Raw genomic sequence first — 19217 nt, 5'->3', positions numbered from 1 at the left:
GACTGAATAATACGTGCATATTCCCCTGTTTGCTTTTTTGATTATTTTAATGATAAATGAAAAAAAAAACACAGTAGTTGAAGGTGGTGGGGTTTCAGTGTGTTTGTTGGAGGTGTCTTTTATCAGGATGCAAAAGAGCATCAAAAAGCAGAAGTATCTGTGTGGAGGTTTTTGTCACAGTGTGAATCACTGTGATACCCCACTGCTAGCAGAGCCGTCCCATGTCTGACAGTAATAAACTGCAGAGTCTCCCTCCTCTATGTTCTTGATGATCAAACGATAATCTGTTGTTGACTGATGAGTGGATGTGAATTTTGGAGCAGAGAACCCAGAGCCATAGGTTGGAGAACTATAGCTATGATGAAAATACAGCACAAACTGAGGAACTCCTCCTGGAATCTGTTTATACCAAACAGCAACATAGTCAGTAACAGTCCCCAGGTTACAGTCCATGGTGGCTGTCTCTCCTTTCCTCACTGATAAAACAGGAGGTTTCTGTGTCAGCACCGTCACACCACTCACACCTGCAAACAACAAGAAGACATGGAGTCAAGAGAAACACACTGACATTTAAATGTAACATGAGGTCTATTCTTCAGTATATTTTAGACTCTTTACATGTTAGAGCAGTGACGAGAGCACAGAGAGTCACCAGCATGTTGTCAGTGTGGGCAAAGAACTGAGTGGAGAGATGATGGTGGAGGAGCTATTTAATACAACTAACAGGGGGAGGAGCATTGGAAGTTTCTTTATCTTGCCTGTATTACTAATATTGTTATTAGTATTATCACTGCTGTTGGTCATTTCTTCTTTTTCTCTCTCTCTTCATTTTTTTTAAACGTTTGTTTGTTAAATTTTGGAATAGTTACTCTCTCCACATCCAAAATGAGACAGCATTATAGTTGGTTATATTTGATACTTAAACTTGAACTGTATTCAAAAATTAAACTTTGATTTAAATTTTGGTAAATTTAAATTTATCACTGTCGAGGCACCATTGTTAGATATTGTTAATTCAACATTTTGATATTTTTTGGATGATGCTGAGGTTCTTGTATATTCACCTAACTAAACCTTATGTTAGTGACTACTTTCACACAAACTCAAAAATTATTCTGTTCACTAAAAAGGAAAAATAATTTTTTTTTGATTCTTTCATTGAGGTAATCCATGTTATAGAAAGGACCCAACACGTAGACAATGTTGGAGGATTGTTGATATTTTATTTATACTTCAAGTTCTTTGATCAGAATGCTTGTGCAGCTTTTCCGCTGTCTAGTTCACAGCATGGCTTTCTCCTCCAGTCCAGGTCATGCCGTGGAGAATGTTAAGCTGCTTGTAACATTGTTCAGCATGACTGCTTTAGTGTTGAGTCGGTGATGGTCTCGTGACACACAGACCTCTACAGGCTAGCCAACAGCATCCTGACTGTCATTAGGTATCAGATGAAGTCCTTGGAAACGTTGTTGAACCCTGTGGTGGTGCAGTGGATCCTGGGTTCCTACTGGTGCACAACAATACGCATGACGAGAGAGCATACAGGCAGTTCCTGAAGACCAAGTGAACTGTATAAGAGTAGAGTTGAGGTGTGATGGCTGCACTTACAGCCACACAGTGGTAATATTCACCATGTTAGTGTAGAGGCTTATAAGTAACATTGCATTCACATTTGTCTTTCTCTAAATATAGGAATTAATTTACAGGACAATAAATAGCTGGTTTTGGTTTAGAATTAATTCACATATCTACATAACACTGCATTCTAAAATAAGTGCGCACATTTTAGTTTACACTGTTATGTATGATTAATCTTTGTTTTCTGAGTTACCTTAGTTGCAGCTGCTCCAGTCCCTTGATTGAGGAGCCAAGAGGTGGAAAAGGGCGGAGCGAGCTTTGATGGAAGACTGCTAATTGGTTCATTCCATAACTCGGGACCATGGGGGGGGAATTGGAGTTCATTATGTTAGTTTCAGTTAGGTTTTGTGTGTTTCACCCCTTTGTATTTTTGTGGGCTGATCAGCCACTATTTAAGTTTCCCCTTTGTCTCGTTAAGTTAGGTCAGTTTGTTTGAGTCATCAGTAGTGTTGTCAACTTTGAGTAGAGTTCTGTTATTTTGACCTCTTTTATGGGCCCAAGATTTTGATTCTTTTTGCATGATTTAACCAATTATGTTTTTTGGGTTAAATAAAAAATCATTTCTTTGGACTTTAACCTGTGCCTAACTCTCTTTCACTGCGCGGTCCATCACATGAGGGTAGAACTGCAGTAAAGATTAGTTATAGAGCTGGACTTCATGTATTGAGAAGTTATTGGACCAAACCAAAGACGTATCTTTGATATATAACTGTTTTTAATTTAACAAATGGGGTGGGGGGTCTTTGGCCAGCTGCAGAGGAGGGGTGACGCAGTGAGCTCACAGGGCGGCGCGGAGGCAGGGAGGGAACAGGTGCACAAGGCTGTTTAATGAGGGAGACCTGTCTTATGTCTTTGGCAGTGAGAAGGAGCGGACACACAATGGGAGTGACGGAGCGGCTGCGTCCGAGGCTGGTGCCAGAAACCGCAGGGGAAGAGACATTGTTTTGAATAAAGCACAAGTATAAGCACAAACCCAGAAGTGTCTGTATGTGTCCTGTGTCACACCAAATTATAGTAAAATGCAGCCTGAAATATAATAATATAAATCACATTTTATAGTCAGGGAAAGTCTCATCTCACTTTACAGAGAGCTGACATAACTTCATTTGCATGAAGTTATAAAAGATACAGAGACTGCAGATGTATCCTGGACAGGAAAAGACGGAGGAGGAGAGATGTGATGCTTCATTAACTGAGTGTGAAGATTTATTTACAAATTTACAACCGATGTTTTAAAACTGTGTCACCGTTCCCTTTGTGCAGTGTATTGCGTAATGATAATCTCCAGTCTATAAAATATGGAACAGCATGCATTTTCAGAGCATTTCTTTAGAGTTGCAGTTAAACAGTTAAATGTCGTTACACATTAATTATGTTCTCATATTTATATATTTATTTAAAAAAAAGCTTAAAGTGGAAATTTCACAAATGTGGTTACACACTGATTATGTTCTCGTATCTTCCCCCTCCTAAAATGTAACAATTTCAGGTTTGTCATTCTGAATTTATGTTAGTGGCTACGTTAAAAGTGTATTCTTCTTTACTTAAAAGGAAAACAAATGATGTATATCCAATGCTTTTATTGATATATGAAAACAGCAGTTCCTCTGAATAGCTGCAAATAAACACATGAATTTAACCTTTTGCTTTATTCTGATTTCTAACATGTAAAGACTGTAATGAGCAAACAGCACAAGCAGTAAAGAAGCAGATTTTAAATGCACATTCTGGTCCTCGACTATTCAGTGGGACATTCTGACTTCTTGATGGTTTTCTCTGAAGTCTGCGAGCCCAAAGACACTTTACATGTATAAACCTTATCCATGTTCCAGTCTGATGTCTGGATGGTCAGAGAGCTGCTGATTTGGTAAGTCTGGTCTGGTCTCTGAACAGCAGTGCTGGTAGAGATCTGACTGCTCACTGGACTCCCACCAGCCAACCAGCTCACATCTGCAAAAGTCACAGACTGACTGGACAGACAGACCAGAGAAGCTGTGTTGGACTGGAGCTCAGCACTGGATGGAGGGAAGACTGTCAGGACAGGAGGAGGGAGGCTGGAGCCTGAAAATACATGAAGAAGGATGTTCAGAAAACAAAAAAAAAGATAAACGAAAAAGGAAAGAAGGAAATTGGAAATTAAGTCATAAAACCAGAAGAAATCAAGAAGAGTCAATATGAAATAAACATAACATTTCTTATGAAGTTAGAAGAAAACAAAACTAATGTACAATACTAAAATATATGGATCCAGCACATCGTTTGAATTTCTTTTATATTTTTACCAAATATGATTAGTTACTGTTTAACTTTCCATGTAAGATGTCTTTGATTTAATTCTACAGGTTTCTGCATAACTTGTCAGCTAATGTGGGTAATTTTCTTTCACGTCAAAGAAAAGTGTACAGCCAGGTTCTAATCACTTCAAAGTAATTTTGAACTTTAGTAACACTGTTAACTACTATTGAAGAAAGAGAAAACAGGCCTATGTATGTTTTTGAAATGCCAAACTAAACATAAATTAAAAGCAATAAGAATGGAAAAACAACATATTTCACACCATTTTCAGAGAACTGGTTTGACACCATTTCACATTTTTTAAACATAAGTAATTCATGTCTCCTGTATATGAGACAACGTGAAACTATTTCAGATTGTACAAAATCGTAAAAAATGATGCTGAACAAGAAACATATTGAATTAAGTAAGTAAGTCATTTTTGCAATATCTCTCTTGTTTTATGATCAGTTAAAAAGTACTTACTTGTCACAGTCAGCTTGGTGCCTTGTCCGAATACCACGGTGATTCAGTTTGTATACATGGCTGTACAAAAACCTCCTGACTGTCACTGATGAGGGGAGAGGAACTGAAACATCCTGTAGAGACCAACTTCCACTGTCAACATCTCATTCACTTCATCTGTTTGTATTTTATAAATGTGTTTTTCTCTCTGTGTGTAGTCACGTTTATTCTTTCATGTCACTTGTTTTGTGTAAGATTTAATAAAGTCCTCATTATTGGCCAGTATTAGTCAGAGCTTCACTGTCTCTCAGTAAGATTTTGGCCACAGTCTGCTTCACTATGATAGTGGTTTGTTGGGAGAGTCTTCCCATGTCTGACAGGAACTCACTGCAGAGTCTCCTGTCTCTGCATGATTGATAATAGACTTGAAATCAGTGTTTGGTCAGGATTTAGATATTAATCTGTCTGAGGAGAATCCTGCTGAAAAGGCAGGTGAGCTGTGAGAATGATGAAATCTCAGAAATGAGGAGAAGAACCAGGAACCTGTTTGTACCAGCTGACATAAAAGCGTCAAGCTTTTTTAATGTTGTATTTGAGCAGGTTAAAGGAAAAATAAAAGGATTTAAAAAAATGAGCAATCCAGTGTTAAATAACACATCATCTGGAGGTTGTACATTACTCTGCATTTTCTTGATTGGACTATACTCAAGTGAATGAGTCTAAGAAAGCATATGTACTGCTCAAGAGGTTTGTAACACATTGCGATATGTACAGTGTCTTCTATTTCTGCAAACTTCATAGTTAAATTGTAATTAATGTTTGATGAGGACATAGAGTTGAATCTTTCTGAGGAGAATCTTGTTTCAAAGCTGGGTGAGCTGTCAGAATGGAGAAATCTTAGAACATACAAATGATCTTCAGAAATTTTTTATACAGCTAACAGAATTCCTATCATCTCTCTCAATGTTGCAGTTGAGAACAGCTAGTTGAAAACTTTGTACTTAAGTACAGTAAGTATTTGTACTTGGTTACTTCCCACCTCTGGGGACAGAGAACCTGTTCCAAAGCCAAGTGAGCTCCCAGAATGACAAACTGAGGAACTCCATCCAGGAACTTGTTTAGACCATCTAACATAACTGAACCATGTTGCAGCTGAGAACAACTTCTTGACCTGGAGAAACCTTGTGGACAGCAGGTATCTGGATAAACACTTCCACTGCATTAACATGTGCCAGCAAACACAGAAAAACATGAGTGAAATGTCTTTCTCCAAAACGATGGGCTATGAAACAGATGAGAAGAACATTTTACACTTTAGAGAAGTGATGAGAGAGCAGACAGTCCCCAGCATGTTGTCAGTGTGAGGTGTAAACATCCTTACATTCAGCTGAGATGTGAAAAGAATTGTAGTAAGAAGAGAAGCAACAGATAAGATGCAATTTAGCTGCTTTTTATTTCATATGAAACATTTTTAAACCTCATTATGCAACTTTATCAGTATCCCTTTAGGTTGATTAATGTCATTTACTGCAGCTAGAATGTGACAGTTATCAGAGTTTTAGGAAACCGTTTGTTAAATTGCTCATTTAAAAACACACACATAATTGGTTTTATTAAGTTAGATGCACATAATTTAAAATGCACATAATTGTGTACATATATATGGCAATGTGTGTTGTTGGTCATTATACTCCTCAATAATTTATACTTTCAGTGATGAATGTAAAAATATATTTAAACAAGTAATTCAGTGTTTATTAACAGACTGTCTGAAGTTGTTGAGTTTTTATTGATGAACATTAAAATTAAAAATTAAAAATAACAAACACACTATTTGAAGGTGGTGGGTTTACACTGAGTTTGTTGAATGGGTCTTTTGTCAGCATGTGGAAAAAAGAGCATCAAAAAGCAGAAGTATCAGTGGGGAGGTTTTGTCACAGTGTAAATCACAGTGATACAGCAGCATTGCTGTCCCATGTCTTACAGTAATAGACTGCAGAGTCTCCTCCTCCACATTTTTGATGATCAAACGATAATCTTTTGTTGACTGATGAGTGGATGTAAATTTTGGAGAGGAGAACCCAGAGCCATAGGTTGGAGAACTATAGCTATGATGAAAATACAGCACATGCTGAGGAACTCCTCCTGGAATCTGTTTATACCAATAGGCAGCATTAGTACCAGTCCCCAGGTTACAGTCCATGGTGGCTGTGTCTCCTTTCCTCACTGATAAAACAGGAGGTTTCTGTGTCAGCACCGTCACACCACTCACACCTGCAAACAACATGAAGACATGGAGTCAAGAGAAACACAAGCACATATGAATCCAACAAATAACTACTAATCTGAAGTATAAATGAGGTTCCATACATGTTAGAGCAGTGACGAGAGCACAGAGAGTCACCAGCATGTTGTCACTGTGTGTTGAGACCTGTGACTTAGAAAGAGATTGCACTGCTTCTGTAGGAGGAGAGGAGGTGTGAGCCTTTAAATATGTGACAGAAACTCAGAGATACTGAAAGGAGGAGGAGCTAAACCTGCATAGTTTGTGATGTTTGGGTAATTTGTGTTCAGTGGAGGGTAATTCTGTTTTTTTATTAATACATATTGGTAATTGTGATGTCTCCCTCCTCTCCCTTAAAATTGTGCTACTGCATTTTATTATGAAAAATTGTTTGCTATGTCTCCTGGGTGAGGTGTTCCCCAGGCCAGACCCAGGATATGCATATCTCTTGGCTGGCCTCAGAACACCTTGATGTTCCCCCAGAGAAGCTGGAGGAGGTGGGTGGGGAGAGGGAGGTGTGGGGTCTTCTGCTTAGGTTGCTGCCCCTGCGACCCAACCCCGGATAAGTGGAAGAAAATGTATGTATGGATGGATGGTTGCTATGTCCTTCAGGTTTATTACTGATGCTTTTACCATTACCAGTTTTTATGTTTGGACAAAAAAAAGAGCAGAATCCCGCTAACCCTTACAGTTAACTGTTATAATTACATAATCAACAACCTTGAAATGTATGAACTTCTCTGTAAATTCACATGCAACCGGAGTGTTTAGGATTAGGAGAACATTTCATAAAATGTTACGCCATTTATGAATATTGAACAACTGAAGAAAGAGTTCAAATAAAGAGAATAATTTTAGTACTAGAACTGTGTGGGCTCCTTTTTCGTTGCAAACTTGAGCCACATGGGTAGGGCTAAATAAGTATATACTTCTGCCTACTCCTTTTCAAACAACTGCATGGAAAGATTTTATGAAATGTTGGAGAATGTATATGTTTGAAATACAAATGAACTGAACTGAACTGAACATGAGTTTTGTGATATTTCTCACAAATGAAATCACTGTGATTCAGGCGTCTTGATATAGTTCCCCCGATTCACAAAAACAAATACCAGCATCTCTCATCTATATCTTGAGAGTTAAACACAACAATTAGAGGACTGACTAATTTGCATTTACTAAAACATTTTAGTTTTAGACACTCATATTCATTTTTGTATTCATGTGTTTTGTTCTACAATTAATAGTTGGAAATGTTAACTCTTCAGGATTCATAAAAGCTGTAGTGTCACAAAGTTGTGTTTTGTTTGTTTTTGTCTCAGTATTCATGATTGTGTTATGTTTTACTTAATAGAGTCTATGTTTCAGTGCAGTACAACGCTTAGACTACTCCTTTTAACTCTTAATCTACGTCTAATGATGATGTCAAATTTAGTCAGTCTGATGAGGAGAATCCTGTTACAAAGTAAAGTGAATTGTCCTCATTGAAAACTCTCTACATGCTGAGGAGCTCCATCAGAGACTTGAATCATTACAGGCAGGTCCTTGAACAGTTTTAGTTTAAATGCAAATGTCCTTATTGTCACACATCACACATTTTCTTCTTTTCTTACATTTAATGATGCTGGATCTATGTTTATAACTATTTAAGAGTTGAGTCTGGTGTCTAAATTTATATTATTTATAACAGCATACAATGTTGGTCTGCTTTTTTGTATATGGTTGTGTATATGAGTAGTTGTGGCTGAATAACATGTGGATTTTCCCCTGTTTGCTTTGTTCATGATTTCAATTATGAATATTAAAAGAAAAAACAAACAAACAAATAACACACTATTTGAAGGTGTGTTTGTTAGAGGTGCCTTTATCAGGTTGCATCAAAAAGAAGAAGGATCTATGTGGAGGTTTTTTGTCAGAGTGCGAATCCCTGTGATACCCCACTGTTAGCAGAGCTGTCCCGTGTCTGACAGTAATACACTGCAGTGTCTCCTGTCTCTGCCTGTTTAATTATGAACTAGGAATCAATATTTGATGAGGATTTAGAGTTGAATCTGTCTGAGGAGAATCCTGTTCCAAATTCAAGTGAGCTGCCAGAATACTGAAAACTTCGACCATTCTGAGGAACCCTCCAGGAACTTGTTTATGCCAGTAAACATAATTCCCATCATATCTCTCGATGTTGCAGTTGAGAACAGCTTGTTGACCTGGAGAAACTGTGTGGACAGCAGGTGTTTGGGTCAACTCTATCACTGCATCAACATCTGCCAAGAAACAGAGAAAAAAATGAGTGAAACATTTACCTCAAAATATACAGATTTTAAAATCAATAAGAACATCTTACACGTTAGAGCAGTGATGAGAGCACAGAGGGTTCCCAGCATGATGATAGTAGGTGGTAAAGCTGTCCACCTGAAAGATGAGAGGGGCTGTAGTGAGAAGAGAAGAGATACTGAAGCTTTTAAAGACACAGAGGAGCAGAACTGAAAGAGGAGGAGATTCAGCAAAACAGCTTTTGTTTATAAAAGACTGAAACTAAATTACTGATATTAATAATTCATAATTTCATACCGTGAACATTGCCATTATATGAGCATTATTGTTTCAAACTCAATGATATCATATAATCTTCTTTGTATTTGCTCTAGAAAACTAATATAAATGACTTAATCAGTGTATATGTCATGCGACTCAGTATTTGTCTTTCAGGTTTTGGATTTATATTCTATGATTACTGTTGCTGATTTTGGTTTTCTTTTAAGTTTTTAGTGATCTTAGTTCTCCCTCCTTTAGTGTTTATCTCAGCATGTCTTTAGTCTCTGCCTCTGCAGAGAGGCAGAGAAATAAATAAACACACAATAGAAATAAATAAACACAGAGAAATTCACTGATCTGCATATTTACATTCTCTTTCTACCTCATTAACATCTTATTCTTATTTTATTTTGACTGAATTTTAGTGAAGCATGAATTAGTGAAATTAATGAACTGTAACATAAAGGTGATTTGTGTGGTCTCATTTTTATTCTTACTGTGGCTTGGAATCAGATTAACCATTTAACTTGTTGAGAATTTTGATCAAACATGTTTTTCAGTACAATAATATTAAAAACTGAAGATGTGAAATTTTATGTGTGAATAATGTGTGTATATTTTGGTGCTTTGTTTATTTAAATGAAAGTGCAAGTGAAAAAAATACAATGAATAAATTTAACAGAGCAATGTTTAAGAACTAATTGTTTGTATGGTGCACTGAGTTTGTGTACAAAAAAAGCAGAAGTAACAGTGAGGAAGTTTATGTCACAGTGTAAATTACTGTGATGCGTGCTCCTTAACAGAGGTGTCCCATGTCTTACAGTAATAGACTGCAGAGTCTCCCTCCTCCACATTTTTAATGATCAAACGATAATCTGATCTTGACTGATGAGTAGATGTGAATTTTGTAGAGGAGAACCCAGAGCCATAGGTTGGAGAACCCCAGCTATGATACATCTTCAGCACAAACTGCACTCAAAAAAAATGAATGAGGTGGATTGTTCAGTGTATATTAATTATTTATTTTCATTTTACTTAAAATATATGTTTTGTTAAGTTAACATATGTTTTTCTAATCAAGTCTACGTAATTGTGTCTATTATTCACTGTACATAATACTAATGTGTTACTTGATGGCATAACATTTAAGTTAAGTCAATTAGGATCGATATACTTTGTATATCCACTAGGTGGCAGTAATGCAAAAACAGTTGTAATGAAACCGCGAAGAACAACAAGGTTTCACGGCTTGGGCCTGCTCATGCGCAAGACTTCAAATTTAACTTAAAAACGTTGTTTTGGCGCCAAGCTGCTGTTTCTTTGAGAGGTAAGACCAGTTTTTCTTTGACTATGTTGTGTAGTATCTACATGTCGAGCATGGTTATATTTTGCGTTTGTCTTATAAGACATGTTATATCGTTTGCGTGCGCTTGTTCTACATTAGTTTTACTGGGTCCTGGACATGCTTAACATGCTTATTTTGTGGACTGTGTAAGAAACATTTTTATTGTTTTTGGTTTTATTAAGGGATTAGCTACAGGGGTTCATGGGGTTATTTTTTCATTTGCTTTCTTGGGATTCCTTTACTGTAATCCGAGAGTCATAAATATCGAATAGGATAGCAAGGATAGCATAAAGTGACATTTAAAATCCAAAAAGTCGAGGGCGAAAGCCACTGTGACACCATTGTTATGCTCTATCAGTAATCTGTATTATGTAAAAATGGTCTGTAAATACAGCATGTTTCCTAGCGGAGTTATACATATCAGCATAGTTATAAATTACAGTTTGTTAAATCACACACTTACTTTTTTAAATAAAATTATTCACGACATGTGAGTGGACAGACAATGGAGGCCGACAGACCTGGTGATAATTGCTTCTATAGAAAGTTAGCACATGGCAGTGTCAATCTCTTGCTTTTCTTCTGAGTAGTATTTTATTTAGTTGTAATTCAATCAATAATTTGCTTCTTGAGATTAAGTAATGAATTTCTTGTTTTACTTTATAAATTTCAGATCCTGCCTTTACCTGCTCCCTCCTATACTGATGTGGTGTATGTGGTACTGCTGAGCTTGTATGTGGTATGTGAACTGTTATACTTTTAAAAACAAAACTGTTTTATAAGTTAATTTTTCTTTAGTGACCCATTCAATGCCCCTGTTATTTCTTCTCCAGATCTGAACCATTGTAAAGATTGCAGTTCAAGGGCCTGAGGTATGAAATTCTTTTTCAGATCAGCTGTGATCAATATTTTTGGAACTTGATAAATAACAATAAAAGCTGTAATGGCTCCATTAGCATTTTGTGTAAATGTTTGTGTTAAAATTATAGCTTTAATGAGGTCTTTCTACATTAGTTTTAGTTATAAAGTATGTATATGTGTACATATAGTATGTATATTTACAGTAACGTATGTTGTGTTTGTTGACATGTTTTCAGGTGGAAGCAGAATTTGTGAGGATTACTACTGCTCCACTTGTTCCAAGGCTTTTGCACAACTTGACCAATACACTGACCAGCTCATAAAAGTCTTCAAGAAAAAGGAGGCGCTGCAGTGAAGAAAATTAGACAAATTTTGGCCCCACCCACACAGGTGCATTATTCTGTTGGTAGCAAAATATTATGGCTAATAAGATCACTTTCAAATTTAAACAGCTAGTGTATGGTAGCTGCACAGTGTACTTACATTTATATTAAGCAAGACAAAGTTTGGTACTCAAAACTTTGGAAAATTAAAATTACCTAAACATAAGTAAAATCTGATCCCTCAATTTCGGGTTAAACCATAAGTGAATGTTTTTATGTTAAAGATCAGTTTTTGAATGCAAAAAAGATGATGTATTAGTTTGTCTATACCTCCATTATGGACATATATAATGTGGTGGAAACCCTACCCAACAGGTTAACTATTCATGTCCATGTGATGATTAGTTGGTCTTGTGTACATGTCTATCTGTGCAGTGAATATGTCATTCATTTTGCGTGATAATGTGAGTTTGTGTCATCCTAAAGTATATCTGTTTTCTCTTCCTGTATCTCTGCCACTCTCTACGGAAGGAAAAACTATTGAAAAGGGAGGAGTGTGTCCTCAGGGCACTACCTTTCTACCTGAATGAAGACCCAAGCATCCTCTTCAAAGAATAATTGGTTGGTAATTTTAGTTTAGTTTTTTATCTGTATTAAACCAAATTTTGAATAACTAATGTTTTTGCATGTTGTAATGTTGTTGTTGTTGTAATTTGCATGGAACCTGTTTAAATGTTTTGGGGAATCTTCTTGTATACCCAAACTATTTAGATTTATTGTTGAATCTGTAGTCTAAAATAGTGGCGCACTGGGGTGCATGTTCCTAATATTGTGTTTACTTCATTAAAGGGTAGCTTTGGCTCTTTTTTTTTTTCTTTTCTTTTTTTCAGTTTAACTGGACGCCATTTTTCTTTGTTTTTGTGTCTAAGCTACAGCTACAGCTGTTCAGAGGGAGCTGGAACAAATTACCCTTGCTGTCTTCACCATCGAAAAAGCTGATGTCAGCACTCCTCCAGCCGATGTGGGTATAACCATCTAGGGTGTTCTGCATGACCTGGAAAACATGGCCTTTGAAGTACTTCAGAAGCTCTTCCTTCATCTGTATGTCAGCAGACTCTTGACCAAGGTACAGATGCTCAAGAATAAACTGAATGAATAAGCCAACACTTAATTTGGATGATGAATGTTCTGTCAGATGGACAGAAGTTTTTCAGAGGCTGAATGGGAATAAAACGGTAATTTGTTGAAAATGACAGATAAAGGGAAAATTACATTTAAGAGAAATTTTGAAAAGTTTGTAAACTACTACAATTTGAGAGATTTTACTCTTGTGGGGGAGGGGGGCTAGTAAGAGACAATCAAAAGTATTGAGATTTAAAGGATTTAATTGAGAGATGATACTGCACCAGAAATGTTGAAGGGTGGTGTGTATATTAGCGTTCAAGGTATATTGTTATGAGGTGGAAATATGTTCATATTCTGTTTGTGTTACATTGTGTGCATTGTAAAGGTAATTGCAATACATACTAAGAATAAGGGTAAGTTAGGAATGCAGGATGAATGTATATTTTGCGGACTTTTAAAGACGAACAATTGTTTCCATGTTAAAATGTTTACAACCCAAGTTTTTTGCCCAAACACTGGTAAAATAAACGTTGAGGGTGGCAAGTGTTAAATGGTTACTGCTGTGCTGTTGCAAAAAAACTGAACGCTGACAAGCTGTTTTATTGTTAGACCATAATGCTGGCATGTTTTATTAAAGTTTTATTTGGGATGGTGATATAATTTTCTTTGATTGCTAATATCAGTGGACTATTCATTATTATTATTATTATTATTATTATTATTATTATTACAATTACAACATTCATTTTTTTAACTGTGGCTGTTGAGGTGGACACTTCACTTTGCATTGTTAAAGGAAAGCACTTCATTGGCGTTGTGTTACTGGACTGACCCTAAGCAATCATTGCAAATAGCAACTTTGCTATCCATTTTAGACACTAAAAGAAAAAACACTCCACAGACCTTACTAGCGTCACATGTGCATAACTCAAGTGTCATCTTATCAACATGTTATGTGGTCTTCAATGTTTTTTTCTTCTATTTCTGGCAGATACAGACATTTAATTTAAAGTCTTGATGTTCCATCTGTCTACATACTGTTAGTTACTAACCCTAATGACCTGTTGTGTTTTATTTTGGACTGGGTTTACACAAATGCTCACTGAATGTGTTGGCAATAAAAGAAATTTAAAAAATAAGTTGGATGTACTTAATTCATTTGTGTGGAACCTGTTGACAAAATAGATTTATGTAAAACTAATTAGTAAAGCACAAGGTGGCTGAAAATATAATATTTGAATTAATCTAACTTAAATTTAACATTTTACTGCCACAATTAAGAAATGTGTTGAAGTAACTAATCTAAACTATCTAACCTGTAAATATATCATTTATGTTCATACAACATAATTTGATTTAGGTAGTCTTAAATATCTCTTGTTAATCTTAAGTAGTTTTTTAAAATTAGATGAACTAAAGATTTTTGCTTTAAACTAACACAATGCAATTTCGTGGAACCTGTTGACAAAATAATTTTAATTAAAGTCAACGTTTCATTTTTTTGAGTGTGAGGAACTCCACCTGGAATCTGTTTATACCAATAGGCAGCATCAGTAACAGTCCCCAGGTTACAGTCCATGGTGGCTGTGTCTCCTTTGCTCATTGATAAAACAGAAGGTTTCTGTGTCACCAGCGTCACACCACTCACACCTGCAAAAAACAAGAAGACATGGAGTCAAGGGAAACATACTGAGATTAGTTAGTTATAATAAATGTGTTAATTATAAGTCAAAGTGTTTACATGTCAGAGCAGTGATGAGAGCACAGAGAGTCACCAGCATGATGTCGATGTGAACTAAGAACTGATTTCGAGAAAAGTCGCTGGAGGAGCCATTTAATACAACTAACAAGAGGAGGAGCTGTGCCTCCTCCTTTCACCCTATTACATCATCATAGTATTTTTTTTCTTTTTTCTTCATTTATTTCTTTATTAGCATCATAATGTATATATTTTTGATTGAAGCGTATATTTAGATAAATGGGAAAATTATACCAAGGCCTCCAGAAGCACAAAGGGAATAATGCCTTTGTTAAAACAACATTCGAAAAAGAACTAGAAATAAAAAATAGCAACGGACGATTGATCTTCTATGTGGTTGACCCACAAGCTCAAAGAACTTGAGAGAATTTATTTGAAAAAATTGATTGTGTGTGGTTCATAGACCATAAAAGCAAGCAGTGTGGATGACAACAGCAGGAAACAGCGTGGTCATATAAATGCCATTCACAAAATCTTTGGATATGCCATGAAATTCAATTATACTGGGACAATACATGTCTAACTCTAAGAAAGAAGTTGGGCTGTGAAACTGTCCCATGTCTTACAGTAATAGACTGCAGAGTCTCCCTCCTCCACATTTTTAATGATCAAATGATAATCTGTGCTGTATCTCAGAGTGATTAAAGAACTTTTATATAAAGAGAAATCTTTATGAGAAGATGACTTTAGTCCAAAGGTCTAAAGGAGACGCCTTTTCGCAGAAGTGGAAGAAATGGATTGCCTTTGTGCATCAGGGTGTTCTGCCCAGTGTTTTGTGTTTTTCATTTACGTTCCGTTCTTGTTAGATATCTATAGATCACATCTTATATTAATGTTTCTTTATTCAAGTTAATGATGCCGTGACAGTGGAATCATCCAGTCAACTAAATAAATACCAGAAAATGAAGAACATAGTTTATAGATAACTAAAAAATAAAAATACTGTTTGTAAAAAAAAGGTTACATGCTGAATGAGACATGTCTGTGAAGGTTCTCAGTTCTCCTTGAAAAAGGACAAAATCATTGACCGCCTCAAATATCACCGCCTTTATCCAGGGGATGCCATACCCTGCATTTATGGACTTCCTAAGATCCACAAGGAAGGGGTCCCACTCAGACCCATAGTCAGTAGCATAAACTCAGCCACTTATAACATTGCGAAACACCTTGCTACCATCCTGGCACCTCTCGTGGGGAACACCCCACACCACATCAAGAACTCCACCGACTTCACCGACAAGATCCAGAAACTTACCCTGGATCCAGATGAAACCATGGTGTCCTTTGATGTAGTCTCTCTCTTCACTTGCATACCCACCACGGAAGCAGTGGAGACTGTCAGAAAACGACTACAAGAAGACAGCTCCTTGGAAGACAGGACCAACTTCACACCCGATCAGATCTGCACACTGTTAGACCTCTGCCTTACCACAACATACTTCAAATACAACGAGGGTTTCTACAGACAAAAACATGGCTGTGCCATGGGCTCCCCCGTGTCACCTATTGTAGCCAACCTTTACATGGAGGAAGTGGAAAGAAAGGCTCTTGGCTCTTTTAAAGGGAGAGTACCCAGCCACTGGTACAGATATGTAGACTACACCTGGGTCAAAATCAAGACACAAGAAGTGGAATCCTTCACTGCGCACATTAACGCCGTGGATAAAAACATCAAGTTCACCAGGGAAGACACTAAGGATAACTGTTTGCCTTTCCTGGACTGCGCCGTGCACATTGAAGAGAATGGCAACCTCAACATTGAAGTTTACCGGAAGCCCACACACACGGACCAGTACCTCCTCTTTGACTCCCATCACCCTCTGGAACACAAACTTGGAGTAATTAGGACCCTACACCACCGGGCAGAACATGTTCCTCTAAGCCTGAAGGGAAAAGAAGGAACACACACATGTAAAGGAAGCACTGAAAACATGTGGCTATCTTAACTGGGCGTTCATAAAGTCAGCAAAGAGGCACAGAAAAGAAGATCAGACACCAGCGAGGGAGGATAAGAAAGACAGACGCAACAACATTGTCATCCCCTATGTAGCCGGTGTATCAGAGAAACTCAGGAGAGTTTTCTCCAAGCACACGACATCCCAGTGTACTTCAGACCCAGCAACACACTCAGACACAAACTGGTTCACCCGAAAGACAAAACTCCAAAACACAGACTGAACAACGTGGTGTATGCTGTACAGTGCAGCGAGGAATGCCCAGACCTCTACATTGGAGAGACCAAACAGCCACTTCACAAGCGCATGGCACAACATAGAAGAGCCACCTCCACAGGACAAGACTCAGCAGTCCACCTGCATCTTAAGGATAAAGGTCACTCTTTCGAGGATGCCAATGTTCACATATTGGACAGAGAGGACAGATGGTTTGAAAGAGGAGTGAAAGAGGCCATCTATGTCCACTGTGAGCGACCATCTTTGAACAGAGGCGGTGGTTTACGACACCAACTGTCTGCCATCTATAATCCAGTTTCGAGTTCCCTCCCCAGACGCCTTAACGCCCACTCACATCCTGGGCCATCTGACCTCAGGAAATCACATGATAGGGTGGGGCCAGGTTTCACAATGAGCTCACCCGAAACCCTGGCTGATTAGGACCCACACCCGCTTTCACACCTTGGCGCATGTGATTAGAGGATCACCAGGGGGTCCTTTGTCCCTCCTTGGGGGGATACTCCCACTGGGTTTAAATCTGGGACTCTCGGCCATTTGACCTTAGAACTGAAGAAGCTTCTCGGATGAGAGGTGAAACGTCTTCAAGCAACTTAAAGAAGTCCAGACGCTTTTCTTTGCAAACTCCTTTGGCTGAATGAGACAGACTTACCTACTGGTTATCAGTGTTGAGTAAAATACTTAAAAAGTAATTAATTAATAATTAATAATTACTTAATCAATGTTGTATTTAAAATACTTACCTAATTACTGTGTCTGAAAAGTAACTTAATTACTCAATAAGTAATTTAACTAAATACTTCTTAAAATTCCTATAAACCTTGAGTGGACAAACAATAGAAATTAAACTCTTTAAATAATAATTTTTTTTTTTAAACATATGAGTCAACATGAAATAGTTTAGCCTTTTAACTTTTTGAATCATCTTTATTACATTCTATAAAAAACATTCTATAATAATTAAATTTTTTAGTAAGAAATGTAACTTTCTTTAGGTAAGAAACACAATTCCTGAATAACAAAAATATTATTCTGCAACATATCTGAATAACAACTTAACTTAAGAAATGTTAAACATGACATGTATCAAGCTGTAAACATGAAACTTACTTTCAAAGCAATGAGCACCATATGGTGTGATAGACCCCAGGCTCTATGGATCTTGTGCTCAGAGCTTGTTCTTGTGCCACCATGATTAGTGCCTCTGTGCTGTCTTTCAGTCCAGCTTTGTCCAGCCACTGATATGTGGTAGTACATACCGTGCAGGGGCTTGTCCTTCCATGATGGTTCCTTGCCTTCCTCCTCTTTCTTGGGTTTCTGCTGCCTGAGGTATTCACTGAGCACGCGGTTGGTTGGGGCCATCTTCGTGATCTATTCGTGGATGTTCGTTGTCTCATCCTGGACTGTGGTGCTGACACTCACCAGTCCCCGGCCTCCTTCCTTCCACTTAGCGTACAGCGTCAGGTTGCTGGACTTGGGGTGAAACCCTCTGTGCATGGTCAGGAGCTTTCTTGTCTTGATGTCAGTGACTTCTATCTCCTCCTTTGGCCAGCTTATTATCCCAGCCGGGTACCTGATCACGGGCAGGGCGTAGGTGTTGGTAGCCCGGATCTTGTTCTTACCGTTCAGCTGACTCCTCAGGACTTGCCTGACCCTCTGCAGGTACTTGGTTGTTGCAGCTTTCCTATCGTCTAACCTCTTCATGATTCCCATTTGCCTGTGGGATCCCCAGATACTTGTAACTGTGCTCTATGTCTGCAATGTTTCCTTCTGGTAGTTCGATCCCCTCAGTTCTGACTACCTTCCCTCTCGGAGTTTAATTTTACCTTTAAATTAATGAAATTAAATAATGATATTCAGCTAGTTTAATTATTTTACAATTTAACATAAGTACATTGTAAGTAACTGTAATTCAAACACCTAAAAATGAACAGTAATCAGTTACTGTACTTTTTCAGTGGAAAAGTAATTTAATTACACTAACGCAGTAACGTGTTACACCTAACACTGTTGGTTGTATATAATGGTCTTAATGTTCAATGCAAAACAGCAAATGACAGCAGAAAGGTTTTGTTTCATACCTGGACTCCATTTAGTGTTCTTTAACAGTAAATAAGTTATGTTTAGACAAACATCAAACAGTATTGTGCTAACTGTCTCTGAATGTTCAAACAATATTAATTGAAATATTTCCAGTAAACAGCAGGTCCATTTTATTTTAAAGGGAGCTTATTTGCCATTTACTTGAGTTACTAAGACCTGCAGGTGCATCCTGGACATAAAGAAACGGAAGCACAGAGAGGTGAGGCTTCACTAACCGAGACTGAAGATTCATTTGCAAGTTTACAACCAACATTTTAAACCACTGACACTTGCCTTCTCTCTTACTCAGGAAGAATTATTAAATGATGCTCTCTAGTGTTCA

General features: G+C 37.4%; 1 protein-coding gene, 1 long non-coding RNA gene and 1 pseudogene across 2 annotated transcripts; 1 reads left to right on the top strand and 2 right to left on the bottom strand.

The window, feature by feature from the left end:
* Window positions 1–3237: 3237 nt before the first annotated feature.
* Window positions 3238–14628, bottom strand: LOC120439993 (immunoglobulin lambda-1 light chain-like). Its single transcript, XM_039611550.1, has 5 exons — window positions 14586–14628; window positions 14356–14494; window positions 9982–10163; window positions 4396–4431; window positions 3238–3696 (listed from the first exon to the last, which is right to left on the bottom strand). The coding sequence occupies exons 1-5, from the start codon at window positions 14623–14625 to the stop codon at window positions 3374–3376; spliced, it is 720 nt and encodes a 239-aa protein (XP_039467484.1). The 5' UTR covers window positions 14626–14628; the 3' UTR covers window positions 3238–3373.
* LOC120439992 lies at window positions 6321–6823 on the bottom strand (annotated as a pseudogene).
* LOC120439996 lies at window positions 10278–11684 on the top strand. Its single transcript, XR_005612904.1, has 4 exons — window positions 10278–10517; window positions 11209–11274; window positions 11369–11407; window positions 11633–11684. It is a non-coding gene; the product is annotated as an uncharacterized LOC120439996 (long non-coding RNA).
* Window positions 14629–19217: the final 4589 nt, after the last annotated feature.

The sequence above is a fragment of the Oreochromis aureus genome, linkage group 4 (assembly GCF_013358895.1).
Source record: "Oreochromis aureus strain Israel breed Guangdong linkage group 4, ZZ_aureus, whole genome shotgun sequence".
Classification (NCBI taxonomy): Eukaryota; Metazoa; Chordata; class Actinopteri; order Cichliformes; family Cichlidae; genus Oreochromis; species Oreochromis aureus.
Note: the sequence above shows the minus strand (reverse complement) of the source record. Positions and strands in the feature narration are given on the sequence as shown.